General features: G+C 41.0%; 1 protein-coding gene across 3 annotated transcripts in view; it reads right to left on the bottom strand.

Moving 5' to 3' along the window:
• Positions 1-3,367: 3,367 nt before the first annotated feature.
• Positions 3,368-20,659, bottom strand: part of svila (supervillin a) — a 58,616-nt gene continuing 41,324 nt past the window's right edge. For 2 of the 3 annotated variants that reach the window (XM_044104303.1, XM_044104304.1), the window contains 24 exons: positions 19,739-19,816; positions 18,910-18,966; positions 17,757-17,922; positions 17,584-17,664; positions 16,948-17,034; positions 16,264-16,441; positions 15,992-16,164; positions 14,828-14,983; positions 13,380-13,516; positions 13,110-13,257; positions 12,129-12,274; positions 11,829-12,004; positions 11,019-11,169; positions 10,669-10,948; positions 9,863-10,017; positions 9,662-9,767; positions 9,320-9,527; positions 9,061-9,194; positions 7,058-7,213; positions 6,755-6,898; positions 6,237-6,358; positions 6,008-6,163; positions 5,076-5,096; positions 3,368-4,184 (listed from right to left, as the gene is read on the bottom strand). In XM_044104303.1, coding sequence (XP_043960238.1) covers positions 4,098-4,184; positions 5,076-5,096; positions 6,008-6,163; positions 6,237-6,358; positions 6,755-6,898; positions 7,058-7,213; positions 9,061-9,194; positions 9,320-9,527; positions 9,662-9,767; positions 9,863-10,017; positions 10,669-10,948; positions 11,019-11,169; positions 11,829-12,004; positions 12,129-12,274; positions 13,110-13,257; positions 13,380-13,516; positions 14,828-14,983; positions 15,992-16,164; positions 16,264-16,441; positions 16,948-17,034; positions 17,584-17,664; positions 17,757-17,922; positions 18,910-18,966; positions 19,739-19,816 — 3,303 coding nt within the window. In that variant the 3' untranslated portion in view covers positions 3,368-4,097. The remainder of the gene's footprint in view (positions 4,185-5,075; positions 5,097-6,007; positions 6,164-6,236; positions 6,359-6,754; positions 6,899-7,057; positions 7,214-9,060; positions 9,195-9,319; positions 9,528-9,661; positions 9,768-9,862; positions 10,018-10,668; positions 10,949-11,018; positions 11,170-11,828; positions 12,005-12,128; positions 12,275-13,109; positions 13,258-13,379; positions 13,517-14,827; positions 14,984-15,991; positions 16,165-16,263; positions 16,442-16,947; positions 17,035-17,583; positions 17,665-17,756; positions 17,923-18,909; positions 18,967-19,738; positions 19,817-20,659) is intronic. The other variant, XM_044104305.1, reaches the window with a different exon arrangement.

The raw sequence follows: 20,659 nt of genomic DNA, 5'->3' as shown, positions 1-20,659 counted from the left end.
CCCTTCAGAATAACTTTACTTCCACTTAACCATTTTAATTGTTGGCAAAATAAAACTTTGTTTTATAAATTTTTTAAACTAAATAAAATATAACAACACAACATTCCTAATGTTTATAATTATTTTGTATTTTTAACTACTTTAAGACCTATTTATCCTCATTTATTAATTTTTTTCTCTAATTTATTGACTATCCATTTTATAGCTATTTTATGAAAAGGCTTATATTTTGCTAGTTTCTAAACATTTAGCTAAATACTTCAGATTGTGGGGATAAATGTAGACATATTTCTTACAATGACTTTGTATAGTGTGTGCGTCTTACAGTGTCTGCTTTGTTTCATCTATGTAGTATAAAGAGATCGTATGCATAAAAAGAAAAGCTCGTTGGAGGTTGGCAAAGAGACTGAGCTTAGAGTCAAACACAGAAACATGTTTCTCTACCTTTACAAGGACTTTGCATTGAGTTGCCTTCATTTCTACAAGCTAACCGCGACCCTAACCCTAAAACTAACCACTGCCAGGACATACCTAACATTAAACCTGACGTAAAAATGACACTTCTCATGGAAACCAGAGCTTGGGCCCCAAAACATGGTATGCATTAAGAAAATCAACCTTACAGTGTAACAAATACAAGACCACACACAGACCTGGCAGAGTGTACAAAACGTATAGTTTACTTCCCACTTTTGCCTAGGAGACACAGAAGAGATTGGAGGAGGTGGTGGGTGGATTCAGGCCATGTTGCCACATCAGTCTCCTCCAGCGAGCCAGTAGAGCTCAGAGGAGACATGTGAAACAGAACAATTAGACTTCAGCATCCAACAACTTCTATATGCATGGAGTGAGCAGAGCGGGTGCTTGAAAAACTGAGAACAATGCAGCTTTGAGCCGACATGTTTGGTTGAGGCACAACTTCTTCCTCCTCTAGGTGGAGAGGCCGGGTGTGTATATTGTTCTTCTATGATTGCATGAAATTCCCCTGTAATTGTGCTTGGTCTTCCAAATGGGCCAGGGGCCGATGCTGAGAACATCTGAGAGCATTCAGTGCAAACTGTTGGAGAGCAGCCTGGAAACCCGGGCAGGGAAGTCTGAGGGCTTGGAGAGCAGATTGGAGCTTTCACCTGTGAGTTCATGTAGGTATCAGAGCGTTTCACTGAATCCACGCAGCTGATGTCCCGAGCAATAAACGTCAACCACCAGCATTAATGCACACACACTTTAACCGGCAGTGTGTTTCCATACTCCAGTCTCTGGGAACCTGCATGTGGATTGGATCCGCCTTTGCAGCGTGGCAGTGGTCTGGAATGCTGCGACTGAAGACTGACCCCTGGGGGGTAACTCACTTCCAGGTTTGGTTGACCACTTGGTGGCACTGCTTGCCAGCCTTTAAAATAAAAATCTGACACTTTTAGTCTGTAATAAAGATGCTAAAAACTGGGTGAAATCAGACCCTACCTCTGGGAGTTACACCCACTTCCTGTTTAGTGGCGAAGGTTTGAAGAGAGGACGATGACACAAAACAAACAACTTCCTGTTAGGTTCCGATAATCACATAGGGGTTAAATTAAGCTTTGAAAATAAAAAAATAAAAAATGGCTTAGATAATTAATATTTCAGTTTAGGTACATCTAATAAGGCTCTTGACATAATTTTCACACCAGATGCTGGATTCGTCACACCAGTCTCATTTAACAGATTTTCTTCCAGGATTATCCTGCATTTAGTTCCATCCATCTTCCCATCAACTCTGACCCAAATCCAAGGCCATGTTGAAGAAACATCTCCATAACGTGATACAGCCACCACCACGTTTTACCTTAGGGACGATATGCTTAAGGCAGTGGTCTCAAACTCCAGTCCTCTACAGCCAGTGTCCAGCAACATAGATGTCCGTTTCAGCACTCCTGACTCCAATATTAGCTCAGAGCTCTGTAGAGCTTTACTGCATGCTGGTGAGGCAGCTTCACCATTTCTGTAGAACAAGGTACATATCTAAAAGTTGCCGGACTCCGGCCCTTCAGGAACGCGGTTTGAGTCCACTGCTTTATAGCGACGTACAGCTGTGGTTATTTACCAAACTATCTCCTTACAGATGTTTGGAGTGTCCTCTGTATGAACCGTCAGACTGCGAATGAGAGTCTTAGGCCCCAAATGCAATTGTTTTCATCTCACTCTTGTTCCATGAAGGCCAGATTAGTGTGAGGTAGACAATTGATTCTCCCACTTGAGTTGTGGATTATTGCAGTTCCTAAAGTTGCTACAGATCTTTCAGCTTTCTAATCAGTCAGCTAAATCCTTTCGCATTTCTTGAAGCATAGTGGCCTTTGTGAGGGGAGCAGCAGTCCTCAGAGGAGCTTACTATTGAAAGTGAATTACCCAAGTAAGCTGCTGTAGTTCTAATCATAGCCACAAGGAGGAGACAAAGGACCAGCTGGCGTCAGCTGGCTCTGCATGAGAAGCCATCTCCATGTTTCTGTTTTGTGCTGCTCACTGTAAGAGGGCTGTGTGCCGTCAGAAGCACCGGAAACAGATCAACCTCCAAGTACGGACACTCAAATTTGATATCGCTGTGATAAAGTGAAACAATCTACAGCTGGTTTAAAATTAGCTAGAGGAGGGAAGACTGAGCCTGCAGAACCCAGACCCTGAGAAAACCATTGTTGGACTTTGCAAGATGAGCAACATGACTTCTTACTTCAAGTTTTGAAAGATTGTTTCAATATTAATTCCACGGACTTGAAAGTTGTAGGCCGTTTATCAAACAGATTTAATTCGAGTTACCAAATTTAAATCTGGCATCTTAAATTGATTCTGGACAGAATCAAAGGATGGAAGGAGATTTTGCCACCTACATTGAGGGTAAAATTCTAATCATGCATTCCAGTTTGAGTTTTCTTGAATCATAGCAACAATTGTGGGGCCACAGTAGTCTTTAAAAACATTGTCTTATAAGACAACTGTCATATCGGATATCTTCCCCATAACCGAGAACATTACTTTCCTATATTAAACACTCCATCCTTTTTTTAGATTATTTTTTTAGCATTCACTATAAGCATCATGTTACAGCATTGGATTACCGTTCTATTCAGTTTGTCTATGTATGGTAACATATCAAATAACCCTAATTCAGTTGAATTTAACTATATCAGACCATAATTTTCTAAAAGACAAAATTTGGAGAATTAGCTATATAAAAAACAGAAACATACTCAAAAACTGTAATAGATCTATGAGTTTGTGGCTCATAGACAAATAATTAAAAAGTGTAATCAAACCCAAAAGGGAAAAAGTTTTGGCCACAACACCACCTAACAGGGTGGAAGTACTTCATACTTAATAAGACGCAACACAAACTGCATCAATATCAAACTTCATCTCTTTATTTCTTTATTGGTTGGTTCTCATCACAAACAAAGTTGAAAATCCAGAACAGGATGTGTATAAACTGTACATGAAGCAAGGCACTGTCCACTGAAGTCACAGTCAGGCTGCCTTCTGGAATCAAAGCTCGTGTTCTCCGGGATAAAAATGCTGCATTCAAAGCCGATTCGTCGGGTTAGTAGAAGGTGACCTCAACTTACACACGTATGACACAAAGATTTGCAGCAATAATATACATTTTATTTTTGATATCTAAAGTTTATTATTTTTTTTTATAATTCCTCTGTGGTTTTAATATTAATATATATATTTAGCAATGCACAAACATCCATATCTAGCAGAGTCTGAAGTGGAATGTGTCCAACAGGCTGACAGACCTGCCTCCACTCCAACAGATGGCTGTAAGGCTGCCAGTGGAAGGACCCAGGCTGCTTTCCATATGCTACATATGTACAGTCATTAACAGTGTCATTAGAAAGGAGCACTATTAACACAGAGATCCCAGCACCCCGCACCGCTCCCTCAGCACACCCAACCGGGGCGCAGAGAGGATGGAGATCAACGGCGTGAGAGGCTGACGCGCCTCTCCTCCGCGGTTACGCTTTGGCTCGGGAGGAGCTGCTCCCGAGTGTCTGGTGCGTGAGCGTAGAAACGATGATGCAAACAAATAAAAAAAAAAAAAAGAAAAGAAGGCTGAACGTCACCCTTCAGAAGAGTCCTTTGGATTTCTTCAGGTTGACCTGCTTCCACCCGGGCAGAGCGCCGTACTCCTCCCTGCTCATGTCCAGGGCTCTCTGGGGGAGAGACACCGGCAGTCAGGCACAACTCAGAGGCCGACTTCACAAACTCATGCATCTGCGGTTTCAAACTCAAACGTCCCTTTTTATTGTCTGGTGATAAAAAAAATAAAAAAAAAGAGCAAATGGCTCCAAGATTCAGTCCAAATGCTGGTGAGCAGCAGCATGCAAATGAAACGCACCGTTAGAGATGTTAGGAAGTAGAGGGGAAACAGGAGAACCTACTAAAATTGTATGTATGTATATATATATATATATATATATATATATATATATATATATATATATATATATATATATATATATATATATATATATATATATATATATATATATATATATATATATATATATATATATATATATATATGTTTTAAAGTTACACTTTATTGATTTACTTATTTATTCTTTGGTCTGTATTATTTTGTTGGTTTTTGTCCTCCCTCTTTCCCACTTTTACCCAAAATATTGCTGACACTAAACTAGTCAAAACAATAAATATTAGAGAAAATAATAAAAATAAATAAATAAATTAATTAATTAAAAGTATCCTGACGCATATATATTAAGCGATCCCATGTTTGTTCCGACACTACTTGGTGATGTTTTGTATTTTGTCTTTGCCCTAAATATATCCATTTTAATGTTTATGTTTTAAACTCATTTTTAATGTTCATTATCTTCTCTAGTTAGTCATTTGTCAATTTTGTAGCTCAATGTCTGTTATAGTTTGTAATGTTTGTTTTGTATGCATTCACTGATGATTTAATAAATAAATAAAAACAACAAAAAAAAAAAAAACAACCAAATGAGATGTTAGGAAGTAGAAATGCTAACAACATGGAGCCAGTCTGTTTTCCCATGCTAACACCAGTTGGATGGACTCACCTTCCCATAAGCCCTTGCACCCTGGAGAAGTGGAATGAGTGAAATAGGTGAGGTCAAAGAGGCATAAGATGGACAGTTCCATTTATCTCCAGAAATCACTAAAAGAGTTTTTCTTTTAATAACAGAATAAATTCATCTACAATGGCTCAGTAAAGGAATGGAATAGAAACAATTAATCAAACTAATCACAATTCATTTGATGAATTAATTGAAATAATTAACTAATTTAGTAATCGATTAATTATTAAACGGAGTGTGCAAACTCAAAAAATTCTTAATTGCTGAAAGAACAACATATAAAAGAGTATAACTGAATGTTTGGAAGAACAAAATGGAAGCAGGAGAGGTTGGAATGAGGATGTGAATAAAGCTGCAGGTGTTTTCAGTTCATAATTATTTGACATTTGTCCGACACATAAAATCTAATTAAAACACTCAAGTTGTGCTTGTAATGAGAGATAATCTAAAAAGGTTTCATCTGTTCTTGGAAGTGTAATTTTGTTTGATGACTAGAAATGTTGCAATAAGCAATAAATCAAATAAAAATAAAACATGATCAATTAACATGAGCGCAATCATTTCTATTTCCATAAGTTGGAGTTTTTTTCTCTTCTCTCTTTCTACCAACAACTGGATGATAAACATCTTCAGTCTGGTGCTTTGGTCTCAACGAGACTCTTTTACTTGAAAATAGTCTCAAAACAAAAACAACAACATCGCAATAACTTCCGGGACAATTTATCATCCAGTAAAATTTGCTATTGTGACAGACTGAGTGACGACTTTGTTATTTGCAGTATGTTTCAGTCTGGTGCCTAAAACCTGTCAGTGTTCAGTTTCACCAACCCTTCTGTTGGGTTTGAAGACATTAAAACTTATTCATCTCATATCTGACAAACAAAACGATTTGGGAGCAGAATTCCGGTTCTCACCTCAAAGTCTTCGTCGGTCAGGTAGACTTCCAGGTGCAGCGGGTCGACGCCGTCGGGCAGCGGCCGGGCCAGGACCTCTGCCAGCGGGTAGGTGGTCTTACACAGGCGGGCCAACACGTCTTCCACCAGGATGATCTGGTTACACGCCTCAGCCTCCTGAGAACAGGGGACACGCGGTTCAGGAACAGGTGAAGCATGTCGCTGTGGAGGCCGTGGAGAAGCGTCCCACCCTCTCTGTGATCTCGGACACGTCCTCCCGGTGCTCCCAGCAGGGGAACATGTTGGTGAAGGTGAGCGGCTCCAGACCGGCGTAGATCAGGTAGCCTTTTGGAGGCTTCTTCTCATTCTTCCCTGGGGAAACAAAGGCCGTCCGTTTCAGAACGCTTCCTCACACCGACCGTTTTCATTTGCTTAACAGAAACTGTGCAATTTCGGAAAAACAAAACAAATAAAAACCCCTCTCGTTTGAGAAAACGTTTTTTTGCGTTTGGATGAAGTGATTTTTCAGCTGCACTGAAATGCGATCCAACAACAGGATGATACTACTGGTGGAAAAGAAGAAGAAGTCGACAGGAAGTGGTAGGAGGACGACGTTTCAATGACTGTGTAAAACTTATTCACGTGCAACTTTAATCGCGTTTCTTATGCAACGGAAACACCACAACTGCAAAATTGCGCGTCTTCAACATTAGTGAAACACAAAGTTTTGTGCACATGTGGAACGCAAACGCAGCTTCCTTTGAATACCTCTGCAATACTGCAGCACCGTCTCCATGGCGCTCTTTCTGTCAGAGTCCCAGCGGATTCGGGCCGATCCGGTGCTTTCGCTGTCTTGAGGCCACCAGCCCTGCCACAGGTACACCTCGTGGTGGTTGTCCACCAGGAACAGGGCTGAACGAGAGATGCATTTAGGATCAGATGAGTCGGGATTGTTGGAGAGATTTACTTTGAAAAGTTAGCTACCAGCTAGCGGTCAGACGTAGACACAAATCCTCGCCACAGAAGCTGAGTGAGGATCTTTGAGCAGCCAGAGCTCCAGGCTGCGTTTACCTGGCTGTGAGGCTCCATAGAGATCCTCCTGGAGGAACGGCATGGAGTTGACCTGCTCCGGGTCTCTGGCTGGGTACAGAAACTCCACGGCTGTAAACTCTCCAGAGCTGCTGCTCAGCTGGTACAGACGAGGCGTGAAGTTAAACCTGCCGAGATCTGAGCAGCAAAGGTTCCTATTAAAAGGGGCAGTTTTCTGTGTTTCCACATAACACCTTTTCATAGTACAATCAAGTAGCTGTTACCTTCAGTGGTTACAAAAATGCCATATATCTCAAGTATGACTTAAAAAAATTTGACTTAGTAATAACGCCTTGAAATTGGGCCTCTGCCTCTTTAACTCCTGCTGTTCCTGAAACTCCGCCTTCAGGAACTCATCACAACATGGCTCCTCTATTAACTTCCACTGTTAGGTTCCCACAACAGGATAAAACGAAAAGCACTAGTAGAACAATCTTTCAAGTCATCAAGTTGGAAACTATGTGATTTGAGTTTTTCTTCCTCTTCCATATACATCAACACATCACTAAAGAAAACATACCTATCCTCTTTTGGCAAATAATGGTTGTTTTTCTTTTGATGGTTTCATACAGAGAGCACGTTATCACTTTATGACTAATATACAAAAACTAAACTGAAATTGTCTGAATGTGTGACACACATGCAGGACCCCCCAACTTCCCCAATATTTCTAGTTTTTCTGTCCTAAATTTCATTCAAGGTGGTATTAAAATGGTCTTAAAAGTTTGACTTGTGAAGTGCTGATGCTGCCACCAAGCTTACATCGCTGCTTCAGGTTGTAGATTTCAGCAAAAGAAAATGTCTGTCCTCCTTTGGCAAATGATTAATGGTTTCTTTGGTTTTCCTTGTTTGAGAGACTAAAAATACATAGAGAAGTGGAGGCTCTTTCAAATTGACAACTTTATTATAGTAGATTAGAAATTGTCCTTTTTCCAAACATTATGTAACATATGTGGCCTTAATGGAGCCTTATTTAGCCGGAATGAGGGTCAACATGGGTCTTTGGATTGTAAAGTTTGTTGACTCCTGGTTACAGACTGGATCCTCATGAATACAGAGACTTTCTACCACAGAACCAGGCTGAGAGCTGACTGACTAATAGTTTCATTTACAGGTTCTTTCTTAGTAACCAGAGCAGCAAAGAGGACCTAAACAGCTCAATAGCTCCACCTGCTGACCAAGAGGGGAGACAGTGCTTCTCCATGAGATGCTGCAGCTGGATTCAGGTCAGCCTTTGGTTGTTGGCTTCACTGTTGGTATTGAAATAAATCATGTAAATGTGAAGAACTTTACACTGATACAGATGTTAAGAGGTTAAGTTCTTCAGTGTTTCTGGATTATGCCATAATTGTGCAGCCGCTGTGGCCAATGAAACCAAGTATGAACTTTTGGTTATAAGCAGTAAACTGATTAGCTAAAGAACCATACACACAGTGAAGCAGTTGTTTTGGCAGCATCGTGATCTGGGATTACTTTTCTTCAGATGAAACTTTAGTGTTTGAGAAAATTGGATGAAATCAACAACAATTCCAAACAGTAAAATTTGCCCCAAAACCTTCAGGTGTCTGTCTTGAAAACAAGACAGACACTTCCATCTTTAGCTTCCTAACGAAGGAAAACAAAGGTATGTTTTTGGAAGGATTTAGTCCTGACCTAATCCTAATCAGATAAAACACTCAGGGCCTCCTAAATAAGGCTGTGGACGAAACAGTCTCACAGTCAGAGAAGTGGAGAAGTTTTGCCAGGGAGAGAGGAAATATTAAGCAAAGATGTGAATGACTTCTACCAAGGAAGATTAAATGCAGAAACTGAAAATGCGTCAACAAAGTTGGTTTGGTCGTAGTTTTATGAAAATAAATCTGCAACAAAACTCTAAGTAAAAAGGACATAATTAGGTTTATTCAACCTTAATGGCCTTCAATGGTAATATTTCAAATGCAGTGCCATTATGTGATTCTTTTTACCAGTTAGACTTGTTGACTCACCATGAAGCATGCAGTCGTAGGCCTTCCTGTCTCTTCTGCCCAGGGCTTCCCAGAACCCCGCTGGCTCCGCTTCTTCGTCACATTCCCATATCGTCACTCTGCTGCTGCTGTGCAGCCCCGTTTCCAGAGGACAACTGCACAAAAAAAAGCAAACAAACAAACAACAAAAAAAAAAGCAGGCTACACTACCAGACCTGTTCATATTTCAACAACAACTTCTCAGGAAAAATGTCCTCAGGAAAGCAGAATTTCCACTCACTGTTCTTTGAGCCTATTGGCGGCGACGCGTGCCACCTCCCGAGTGTGTGTCTGGGATTTGCAGCCGTGCCACAAGTAAATGAGGGCCTGGCTGACACCCAGCAGAACCATGGAGACTCTGGAACGCAGACTGCTGCAGTGGCAAGCCACCTCCAGCAGGTGGCCCTCCACCTCCACCTCACCACGCACGCAATAAAGACGCCAATCATCTGTGAACAGGAGACAGTCACTGCTGTGAGACCAAATGGGTTAAATATTGACTACATGATTGAATAGAAAAGGAAAAGCAGAGCTTTTAATATTAGAAAAATGAAAATGTCTGATATCATTAAACAAGCCTAACTTTGTAAACTTTCCTCCTCCTCTTCTCTTTTCCCTGAGTGGACAATCATTCCCCCTTTGAAACACTGAAGGAAACATGGCGGCTCCTTCCCCTGCAGGACCTGAACCTGGAGGGAAATCAAGGTGAACATTAGTGTGAAGCTAAATTGATCATGTTCACACGGCATGTGAACACAGAGCTTAAACCAGAAAACACACTGACCTGAGCTCCCCGCTCCTCGTCCAGCTCCATCGTCATCAGCGCCGACGTTCCCTTCTCGTTGACGGTGGAGTTGCGGCCCTGCCAGAAGAAGTAGCAACACTTCTCCTTCCCAGCTCCGGCGGTCTTCTGATGCTCTGGATTCTGTCTCTTCCCAACTGATGAGAAAATATAGGAGCCACTTTAATCTGAGATCTTATATTTAGGGCACGAGTTCAGATGTGTTACGTGTTCTCCAGATAGATGGACCCATTTTATAGCACAGTCAAGTAACTATTACCTTCAGTAGCTTTAAAAATGCTACATATATGAAATGACTTAAAATAAATTTGACTTTATAATTTGAAACCTTGAAATTGGGCCTCTGTCTCTTTAAGAAACTCCAATTCTTTCTGAAACTCTGCATTCAGGAAGTCATCACAACATGGCTTCTCTATTAACCCTTTGACAACACCTTTACCAGCGTTGCTCTGAGAAGTAGCTCATATTAGCTCAGCGGATGTACAGTTCCATCAGGTGTTTGCTAATTGCTGCTGGCTAGTCTGAAGGAGCTCAGGAGAAGAGCTCAGAGGAGGAGCTTTGTCCTCAAAGCTGGGTCTAGATTTGAGTAAACAAGTTGCACAGGTGAATGGTTGCCATGGGAGATTGAAGGATTTCTGAAACATGAATGAAAGAACCAAGGCAGCAGTTCAGGTGTTTTTAATGAGGGAAAAACATCATAACATAATGTAAAGCTAAAAAAAAAAAAAGCTAATTTTCCATAACACTGTCCCTTTAAGTCGTTTCTAATCCATGATGGCAGCACTGACCTGCAGCGCTGACCATGTATTTCCACTTGACCACGTAGGTGTCGCCGTCGTGGAACTGGCCGATGCTCTGGCGGGGCAAACGGCTGTAGTCGAACTCCAGGATGTGCCACACCTCCACTGCCAGAGTGCTGATCTCGTAGCTCCGCCACTCCTCGGCCTCCACCAGGCCGTAGCCCCGCCCCACATTGAACCCGTCTAAAACGGTACAGACTGCCGCTTGATGGAGCGGAAGCATCAAGGATGCATTGAATGCACGGGGGTGATCTGAAGTAGGCTGCTCCTGGGAAAGATGCAGGAAAAGGTGAGAAGACAGAGTTTATGTGCAGACTCGCTGATGATGAACGTGATACCTTGTGGTCCGCGACGTCGTCGTTTGTTGTGCTGGGACTGGGCGTCTTCCTGGAGTCACTCCAGTCCTGAAACTTCTCCTTGAACAGGGTGGTCTCATTGTGTTGAGTCAGGCGGCCAAACACTGCCCAGTCGGGCCGGCCCTGGCCTTTTCTACACACACAGATAATGACAAGACCCAGATTTTAGTCATTAATATTAAGCTTTTTAAAACTTCTGACACTGTTTTTTTTTTTTTACTTTACATCCACAAACTTTAATGTGTCTTATTGGAAATTTGGAAGTGCAGCACATTTTAAAGCATAGAAGGAAAATGATAGATAATTCACAATATTTGAGCAATAAAAATCTAATAAATGTGGCATCCATTTGTCTTCGGTCCACAAGAGTCAATACTAGGCCCAGCATTTGTGCGTCGTTACATCCGTCGATCCAATTACAGAATCAAATCTTTTGGTTTATGTCTTCACCCTCTTTGGACATCTAGAGTCACGTTTGCCCATTCTTCTCAAATTAGCTTCAGCTCATTCATATTGGATCATCTGACTCTCAGTTGGATTTAGTTTGACCTACCCTCATCTAAAGCAGTCTGCTTTCTGCTCTGTAGGTGGGGCTCCCCAAATGGTTGCCATAGGATCCGTCAAACATGCATTAATGGGTCAAAGCAATGGGACCGTGTACATGTTTAACCATGGAATAACATTTATACATAAAGCTCTAAAAAAGTCCCTTTTGCATACCACCTTGAAACAGTGAATGGTGTACAGGGAATTGGTGTATAGTTCTGAAAATGTTAAAGTGTGCTTACGTACTTTGGGATGAGTGGGTTACACTCTCCTGGGTCCAGTGGGTTGATATCACAGTTTGTGTAGTCGAAGGTGCCGTTCCAGAGATGCTTGGCCAGCTGGAAAGCAACCTTCCTCTGCGCCAGAGTCACTTCCTTCCCATGCCAGATGTACATCTCACTGCCAAAGTCAAACACCAAAACCTACACAATAATCAAAAGAACAGACAGGATGACATCTGCATTGTGACCCTAAAACTGTAGGACCTCACTTGAGACTCTGTCTGAATTAATATTATATTTGTTCTGATTCCAATGGTAATCTAACCTCTTTGGGGTTGAGGAGTGTGCAGCGGGGCATTTTGGCCCAGAAGTCGTCGTCTGGGACGAGCTTGTCACCCATCAGGCGGTAGATGCAGTTTGTCTCCACGATGGCGGCTTCATACAGCTCGTCTTCGTCTGGCGTTCCTGCTGCTACATGAACAAACAGAGGGATTCAGCTGGAGTTTCATCACCGAGCGTCCAAACTTATGCTATGTTTGGTTAATCACTGACACGTGTACATTCCGCACAGAAAAACAGACGTGGAATCAGGTCGACAGCTTCTGGAGCATTTATACGCTGCGGCGCGTCCCCACTGTAGTTCATATCCTCTGAACTGTAGGGCCGATAAACTGCATGCAACAGAGTTTCCACAGGAAAATGCGCTAAGGCCTCCTGGTAGGGGTGCTAGAGCAGTCATGCAGCAGCCAACTGTAGTTTTGAGTTAAAAAATGTTTAAAGTTGACAGAAACTTTGCAAATATCACTATGTGATTTATAATCCCTAAACACCAGCTACAAAGTTTTAAAAAGGGGCAAACATAAAAGAAATACAATTAAAATAGTTTTTTTGCGCTTCACTTGTTTTATCCAAATTAAAGTGTCCAAAACCTTATGATCGTTTACCCATGAGTTGTTACTTAATTTGTTGCGGCCTTTAGCTTGTAGAGAGGTAAAGACAGGTAGTGATTACAGAGTTGACCTCAGTGCCCCTATATAAAGTGATCATATCATGTTGTCTTTGTGCTTCCAGTCATTTCACCAAAGAGTTCTCTTTCGCTCGTCTTTGATATCACTGCAAGAACACCTATAATAAATAAACATACAATGCTCAGACTGGTAGGCACACAAATAAAGCCTGGTGGTCCAGCAGGTTTATAATTCAGTTGTCTGCCATGTTCCTCTGCCCAGAACTGTGCGGAACATTTAGTAGACACTGAGAGTGGAGAACCGTGGCTTTGAACTGGACAGTTTAACCCAAAGCTCACACTGATAATTGGACTGTCCTCCGAGACACTTCCAGAACTCCTGGACTGCATGGCTGTGTTCGCCGGCGCCTTCGTCTATCATCTGGACGTAGTCTGCTCGGCAGCCCAGGTCTCTCTTAGTCTGGATGAAGTTGGCCAATTCTGACGCCTTTCAGGAAAAACAAAATGCAAAGGTGATTGATATTGCCTCAAGGGAGAAAAAACAAAACAAAACAGCAAGCACAGCTCAACAGAGTGATCTCTGTGCCACTCCATGTTCCGGTTCCATACTTTGCTTTTCTCGATGACATTGGCGAACTCTCCGATCCAGACGAAGCAGTGGTGCGGGGTGACGAGCAAGAAGCAGTCGCCGCTGTTCAGAGAGGAAGCTCTGGGCTCCACCAGGCGGACCTGGACATGCCGTCGACCTGGTTTCACACAAACACACACAGACAGGTGGATTATCAGTGGCCACTCTGCTCATTGCCGCCTGGATTATCACACAAGAGCCATCAGACCTGAATTGTGCCCGCCGCGATGAAGTTGACACTGTAAATATGTCTAATGATCATCTGAAACATTAAAACTTTGGGGACGTCCAGCTAATGGAAGTCAGCAGAGGCCGTGGTCTAAATTTGAGCCTGTGAATCCTGACACTGTTCGGCTGGGACAGACAACATAGCAAAGCAGAACCCCTGCTGCATTGGATTTACTTTGGATTATGTGCAGTGGGGGTTCAGAGGAGCAGATCAGCCCAGGATAGCGTGAGGTGACCTGGGGAGAATGATTTAGAGCCACAGCTGTTGCCAACATACGTGTGAGGGAGATAAAAGAGAGACGCCAAAATAGAGCGAGTCCCGTCTCTCCTTTTAGATGTCATCAGCAGAGGACACCCAGGAAGCAGCATCCTTCGACTGAATCAGAGGGCATTTATTTTTCCGTCCTCTTACACAAGTAAATTTAACTCAAATCAGTAAGCCTTAATAAGCCTTCAAAGTTTTCAATGTGACTGACTTGTGCAATGATATCCAAAAGGGATGTTAGCAGTTAGGTTTCAGATATATTCTTAAAGCTTCTATAAAAAATATGTTTCCATCTTTATTAAAACTGTCACTGTTGTGACAGTATTAAAGACCAAGCTAATCCATCTCCTCCCTGTGCTGCTAATGCCATCTGAAGAGATGCACTGCTTCCAAGGAGAGTGTGCTATAAACCAGAGTGCTATAAATCTTCCTCATGAACGCGCTGCTAAATATGCTACAAGATGTAGCTGAGAAACAACTCAGCTACAGGAAAATGTCATCTGATGTCATCAGTGGCTATGCTAACTAGCTGCTAACTAGCCTTAGTATCCATAACGGGCTGTTGCCAGAAAGAAGCTGCATTGCAGAGGAGGAGGGGTGAGTGGCACACAAATGGGAATGATGGACAGCACTAAGATCCTCCTCCAGGACCTGATTGGTTGTTTCAAGATAGATGGATGTTGACCAATGAGATGAACAAATGGAAGGATGAATTTCTAGGTATGGTATTTCTTATCCAACTGTTATAGTTGGATAAGAAATACAATCCTAAAACGTTTTTTATCTTGTTATCCACTTGTTTTATTCCCTGCGCTTTCCCAGACTTGCTGAGATCAAATGCCTTGTTTTCACTTCTCCAGACTATTATAAACTTGAGAATTACATCAAGCAGATGTCATAAGTGCAGGTTTGTTCGTAAATTCAGAGCTGACTGACCTTTGACCTGAAGCAGCATGAGCTTCTTGTACGGCACGGCGCTGTTGTTGGACGTCTGCTCGGAGACGCTGACGCTGCGCAGGCTGACGCTGCTGAAGTTCTCCTTGCTCGCCAAACCGGCCAGAGCCACTTCAGAAAACCCAAAGTTCTTGTTCACTACAGAGAGCAGAGATGATGAGTACCGAACCAATGCTGATTACAAACTACTCCTGAATCACTTTTTTGCTTTATAAGACCATCAGTGAATAGAGTTTATCTGGAAGGGTGTCAATCTGTTTGTGGTAAAGTAGAACGAAGCAGCTTTAGTGTCATTCACTTCACCTGAATGACGCTTCATGTACAGTCATATTTAATAATTCAAAATATACAATTGGATGGGACCATAATAATAAAAGTACATTTTGGAGGGGGAAAAAAAAGAATGTTTGAAACATTTTTCTTAACTCCTCATTTTTGTAATATTATTAGTTTGATGCAGTGTTGTAATCTTAAATTCATGTTTTTATTTGCTGAAAGTAGAAAATTATCATAACAGAAAATGGGCTTAAAAACATTTATGCATTAATCTGTGTGTTTCTCTTAGAGAATAGAGTTACTGAAATAAACTGAGTCTTCAATTATATTCTAATTTATTAAATATGATTCTGTACTTGAGTTCAGCAATTCTCCTCTGACTGTGGATTAAAGAAAATCCCCCAAAACAAATTCTCAAATGCTGCAATTCTTGTTTTTAAAATTTAAAAATGAAAATGTGTTGAGTAATCTTTCCACCATAAAACAAGAACAGTTCAAATGAATCAAGAGGACAAAATGAACGTAAAGCAAACATTGCATGTTCACTCATTTGTTTTCACACACATGTCAAACATGCAGTAGTGGACATACCAGAACAGAAGCCAGTACTAGTGGAGGACTGAACACTAAAACAAGACATTTGCAGCTCATTTCATCCACAGAAATATTGCAGATTATGCAACACAGAAGTAACATGAGGAAAAAAACTCCAACATGATTTAAGTTGTTTTGCTGGTAAACTAGGTGAATGCTAGTTTTTACTAATACACTACAGGAAAATAAACCAAACATACACACTAGATGTTTTTCCTTTCAAATAAAAGAACTTCAGTTAAAGAAAAAATAGAAACGTAACCCCTCCTTACTCACTCTTCTCCACCTTCATCCTTTTGCTCTCCAGCAGTCCGATGTTGAGTCTCTGCTCTGTGTACTCGTGTCTGATGTCCTCTCTGGCTGCCAGCTTCTTCAGCGGGTTCCTCGACGACTGAACGTTGCGGTTCGGCCGCATCGCCCTCTTGTGCTGCACCATGGCCGAAGTCAATCTGGAAAGACCGAGATGAAAGGTCAAAGTAAGGTCAAAGCATTTATTTTTTTTATTTTTTATTTTTCTAAAGCTCGGTCTCCTGACAGTTGAAGCTTACTTTGGCACCTCTGGGTCAAAAATGGCATCAAAGTCGTCGTCTATCTCCACCCTGTTGGTGCTGCCAGGATGTTCGTCTATGTGTCGGTAGAACTTAGAAAAAGTTTCGTCTTCCAGCGTCATCACTTCCTTCACTTTCTTCTCAGTCACAGAGATGGTTGCCTCTGGCAGGCCAGGCACTGAGGAGAGACAACGCACCTGTACGTTTTCACTTGTGTGACTCTAAATACCACCAGAGATCCACCGATCAGACATCAATATCTGTATTGGTCCCGATATCAAAAGTTCTAGATCTGGTATCTGTGACAATGTCCGTAAGAGTGAATCTGTTCAGTCTAATTCTATGATTTGTCTTTAAATTATATTTAGAATTCCTAATTACACTTTTTGGAGGTTTATTGCTATTTTATTTACATATTTGAACAAAATAGTCACCATATTGTTTTTGTCAGTTTCTCCATTTACTTTCTGGATTGGAATCGGTCGATACTAAATCTCAGATATTGGTATCGGAAGTGAAAAAAAGGGATCAGTGCTTCCTTAAATATCACATCAACAAAATTTGAATTTTTTATTTTTTTTTAAACTGCAGAATTACTACCCATCAACACTTTTGATAAGTGCGATTTTTTTCTCCATGCTTCTTCCTAACAGCTTGTTAACCTGAGTTTAGAATGGGACGTACCTTTATTGTTGATCTTTCCAAGGAACGACTCGAGCTTCTCAAGCTTTACGTCCGATTCCAGGTTCAGATCTGGAACAGCCTTAATTGCTGCTCACACACACACACACACACACACACACACGTTACACATTTCTTGCAAAATGAGCAGTCTGCTTCAGACAATCACTAAGCACCATGTTGATGTTGATCTGAGTGTTTGAAATGTTTTCTGCAGGTAAATATGAGCCGTTCTGTACTTTGGGGTCATGCACATTCATTGAGGTGAAAACATCCAACAGGTTGGTTTCTATTGGGCTTCCAGAGCCAATAGAAATCTCATGGTTGTGTTGGTGACATTTCTATTTTGAATAACGATGGAGAATAGAAAAAAGGGGAATAAACCTGGGAATTCCTCCATGTCTTTTGAAAAAGAACAAAAAAAAACAATTAACATCGGCATAAAAAAAACTATTTCAATCAGACATACACCAAGAAACAGGCTGATGATTTTCCAGAAAGTAAAAGGCTCCATACTAAGCACTAGCTGAGGTGAAAGTCGTGTTGTTACTGTTATTTATCTCAATTATTTAATCAGAGGCTTGAGGTGAAGGGCCAAAACTGCAATAAGTGTTTTGTTATAATCAAAGTCAGACTCACCTTCCTGCGGTTTGGAGACAGCCAGACTGTTCTTTGATTTGGAGTGGAGGGGAGAGTGAAGAGCAGAGGGAGAGGCCAGCCCTACAGGAACACACAAGACCAAACCTGGAATCAGATGCTGATTATGTATTTGACAAACTGTTTAAAAAAAAAAGAAAAAAAAGACCTCTGACCTTTCTTCACCATCCGTGCAGCCACAGTGAACTGGGTGGAGTCATTGGCAGCTCCGTGACCTTTGGTCTTCCAGGCCTCCTCCTGCGTCTCAATCAGATGCTTCCTCTCCTGGATGGACATGTGAGCCTCCAGGCTCTGGCTCTCCATCTCAGCCTCTGCTGATCTCTGAGGAAAACACAGGAGAATCGGATGAACTCAGCACAACCGATACATGAAGGTAAAACTAAGGAACCAATACCAGCTGCATGCAACAAACTCTAAATAACTCCATTAGTGCACCAAATTTAAACCCAATAAACAGGAACCAAAGCTGTCTTATAGAGCAGATCATTGTTTCCAACAAAGCCAATGGGACTCAAACTGGAATTTGACGTATTTAACTAATTAGGTGAAATTAAATACATGCATTAAATACACATTGATGTTCACAATCACCTCCAACAGCATTAAACCCTCTCACTGTATTTGTTCTCAGAGGAACCAAATACACATTTAATAGCACTCCTGGCAAAGAGTAGAAAAACAAATATTTTATTGCAGTAGAATAATGTCACCTTGACTTGGAAAGAACAATTTATGCGAAAATTATAAGGGTGGTATATCTTTTTTAAACACCTCGGTAACAATAGTCACATTTTTTTCCTCTCTTATAATTCAATTTATTCAAATATGCGACTTTAAAAATAACTTTTTTTAAAACTTTCCTTCATAAAAAGTCACCAGAATAGAAAATAGTCACATACATACATACATATATACATATATATATATAAATATATAATCACATTCAAAAATTGCACAATGCATTTACTGCATCAAAGGAGATATGCAAACTAATTTTGTTTTAAAAAAAATTGTCTGAAATCAACTGCCAAGTGTAAATAAAATGGTTGAATACACAAAGGAAGCAAACTGCTGTGTCTCAACAGAATATCAGTTTTACAAGATGTTGAACACCTGGAGATGAATCTGGTTTCAGTTTCTGGCTGAGGCCACTAACAAGTTTTAAATAATAAAAGCAGCAAAACAGCATCACAGAACCGCTCCCATTTGTCAACTAACGGACATATTTTGTGTTTGCATAATTTTATTGTAAAGTGAGAAAACTCGACAGTTGCACAAACTCTACATCTTTATTTCTGACAGGGTCACCTTCCTTCTCCATGGGTGTCTGTCATCCACCTGCAAGGGTCTGGGTGATCTGGTGGCCTTCAGTCACATGGATGGATGGATGGATGGGAGAGGATGAAATTAACAGATGAGGATGGAAATATGGGAGGAAATACCTAAAAGCTGCATAAGAAGCGTAAGCTGCAGGGGCCGTGATGCTGAATTCACAATGAGGAGCAGCGGAGTCACCAATAGATGGGATAAAACGGCAGCAGGACCACATGACCATTATGTGCTTTAGCAAAACACTGGAAACACTAAATCTTATCAAGTCATTTTTACTGCAGATATCTTAGGACACTCGAAACAAGACAAAACTAACTTACAAGTAGTTTTTCAGCAAGATCTGACAGCTTAGCTTTAGTCAATAATTCCTTAATATTGATGAAAATGTTCTAGAATCTAGGTTATTATACAAGAGGACATTTTCCCCATGTTACAAATGAAACAAGAATTTTTTATTAATATTAAGGAATTATTTACTTAACACAAGCTTCTGTACGATGCTGAAAAATAATAAAATTGTAGTTAGTTTTGTCTTATTTCAAGTGCAACTAAATTATTTGCAATAAAATACTTTGTAAGATTTTGTGTTTTTGCTGTGAAAATACATTTTTGTCTACGACAGCAGTTGGCATGACAGAGCAGAACCAGATAATCAGTGGGAATCCGATTATTTTTTTCTCTTTGTAAGCTGTTCATGAATTGGTACAGCCATGTGTGTACGGCTTACACTGGTTTGACCAGGTATGTGGGCAGCAGGCAGGCCAACAAGCAAGCAAGGCTCAAACAACCTGCCGGGATTTCCTACCTGGCTGGCCGTGTCGTCAAGGGAAATATGGAAAGGAGGATCAGGAGGAGGAGAGGAAGCAGCAGGAAGGACAGGTTCCTGCAGGAGGCACAGAAAGAGGAAATACATGCTGTAGCAGGACAATAGAGCTGATAAGTGCAGCTCTGTATCCTGATTGGGGTCATGTTAGCCAGGAAATCAACTCTGATAAAGGCCACTAGCAAGAAACTGTAACTTTCCTTATTTCTAGAGTTTGACATTTACATAGATATACACTTCCATCTGGAATAAAACAGATACTAATATGCATTAGAGAGGCTGTTTAAAAATAATTGGGATCGGAGCTCCAACTAAAACAACTTAAAGCAGCTCGGTGCCCATTGTCGGACCACTGCTGGATTTTGCCAGCGTCGCCCTCAGCTAGTAGTGCTGAAGTTGATTTGTGGAGCCAATTTAAATGAGAGCAGCTGAAGGAATGGCTGTTAAATTTTATAATGCTCAAAGCAAAGTGTAAAGTTAATGAAGCAGGAAAACAGCCTTTGCTATAACTGCTATCTGATAAACTGAAACTGAATTGAAATATGTTAAAAGACAATTTACAGTCCTATGAAAAGGCCAAGTAAAACATGCTAACATTAGCCTAGCATTCAGCAAACAGCTGAGTGTGAAAACATCAATGGAAGCAGACAGATATATGGTGTCTATTCAGATATTCATTACAAACAAACAAAGCTATGATGGTTTTAGACAATACAATGCTAGGACGCTGTAGGCTAACCTAGTTAACACCATGATGAAGATGGGAAGGAGTGCAGCGTGTCAAATGTTGAGTAAATAAAGTAGCACCTACTTAAACATATGAGGTGTTTTATACTTTAAGCTACTTTACTGTTACTATTATTTATTGTTATTTTAAATGTATTCCATTTTAATGAAATAGAC

Source organism: Gambusia affinis, linkage group LG21 (genome assembly GCF_019740435.1).
Source record: "Gambusia affinis linkage group LG21, SWU_Gaff_1.0, whole genome shotgun sequence".
NCBI lineage: Eukaryota > Metazoa > Chordata > Actinopteri > Cyprinodontiformes > Poeciliidae > Gambusia > Gambusia affinis.
This window is presented reverse-complemented; position numbering and strand designations above follow the sequence as displayed.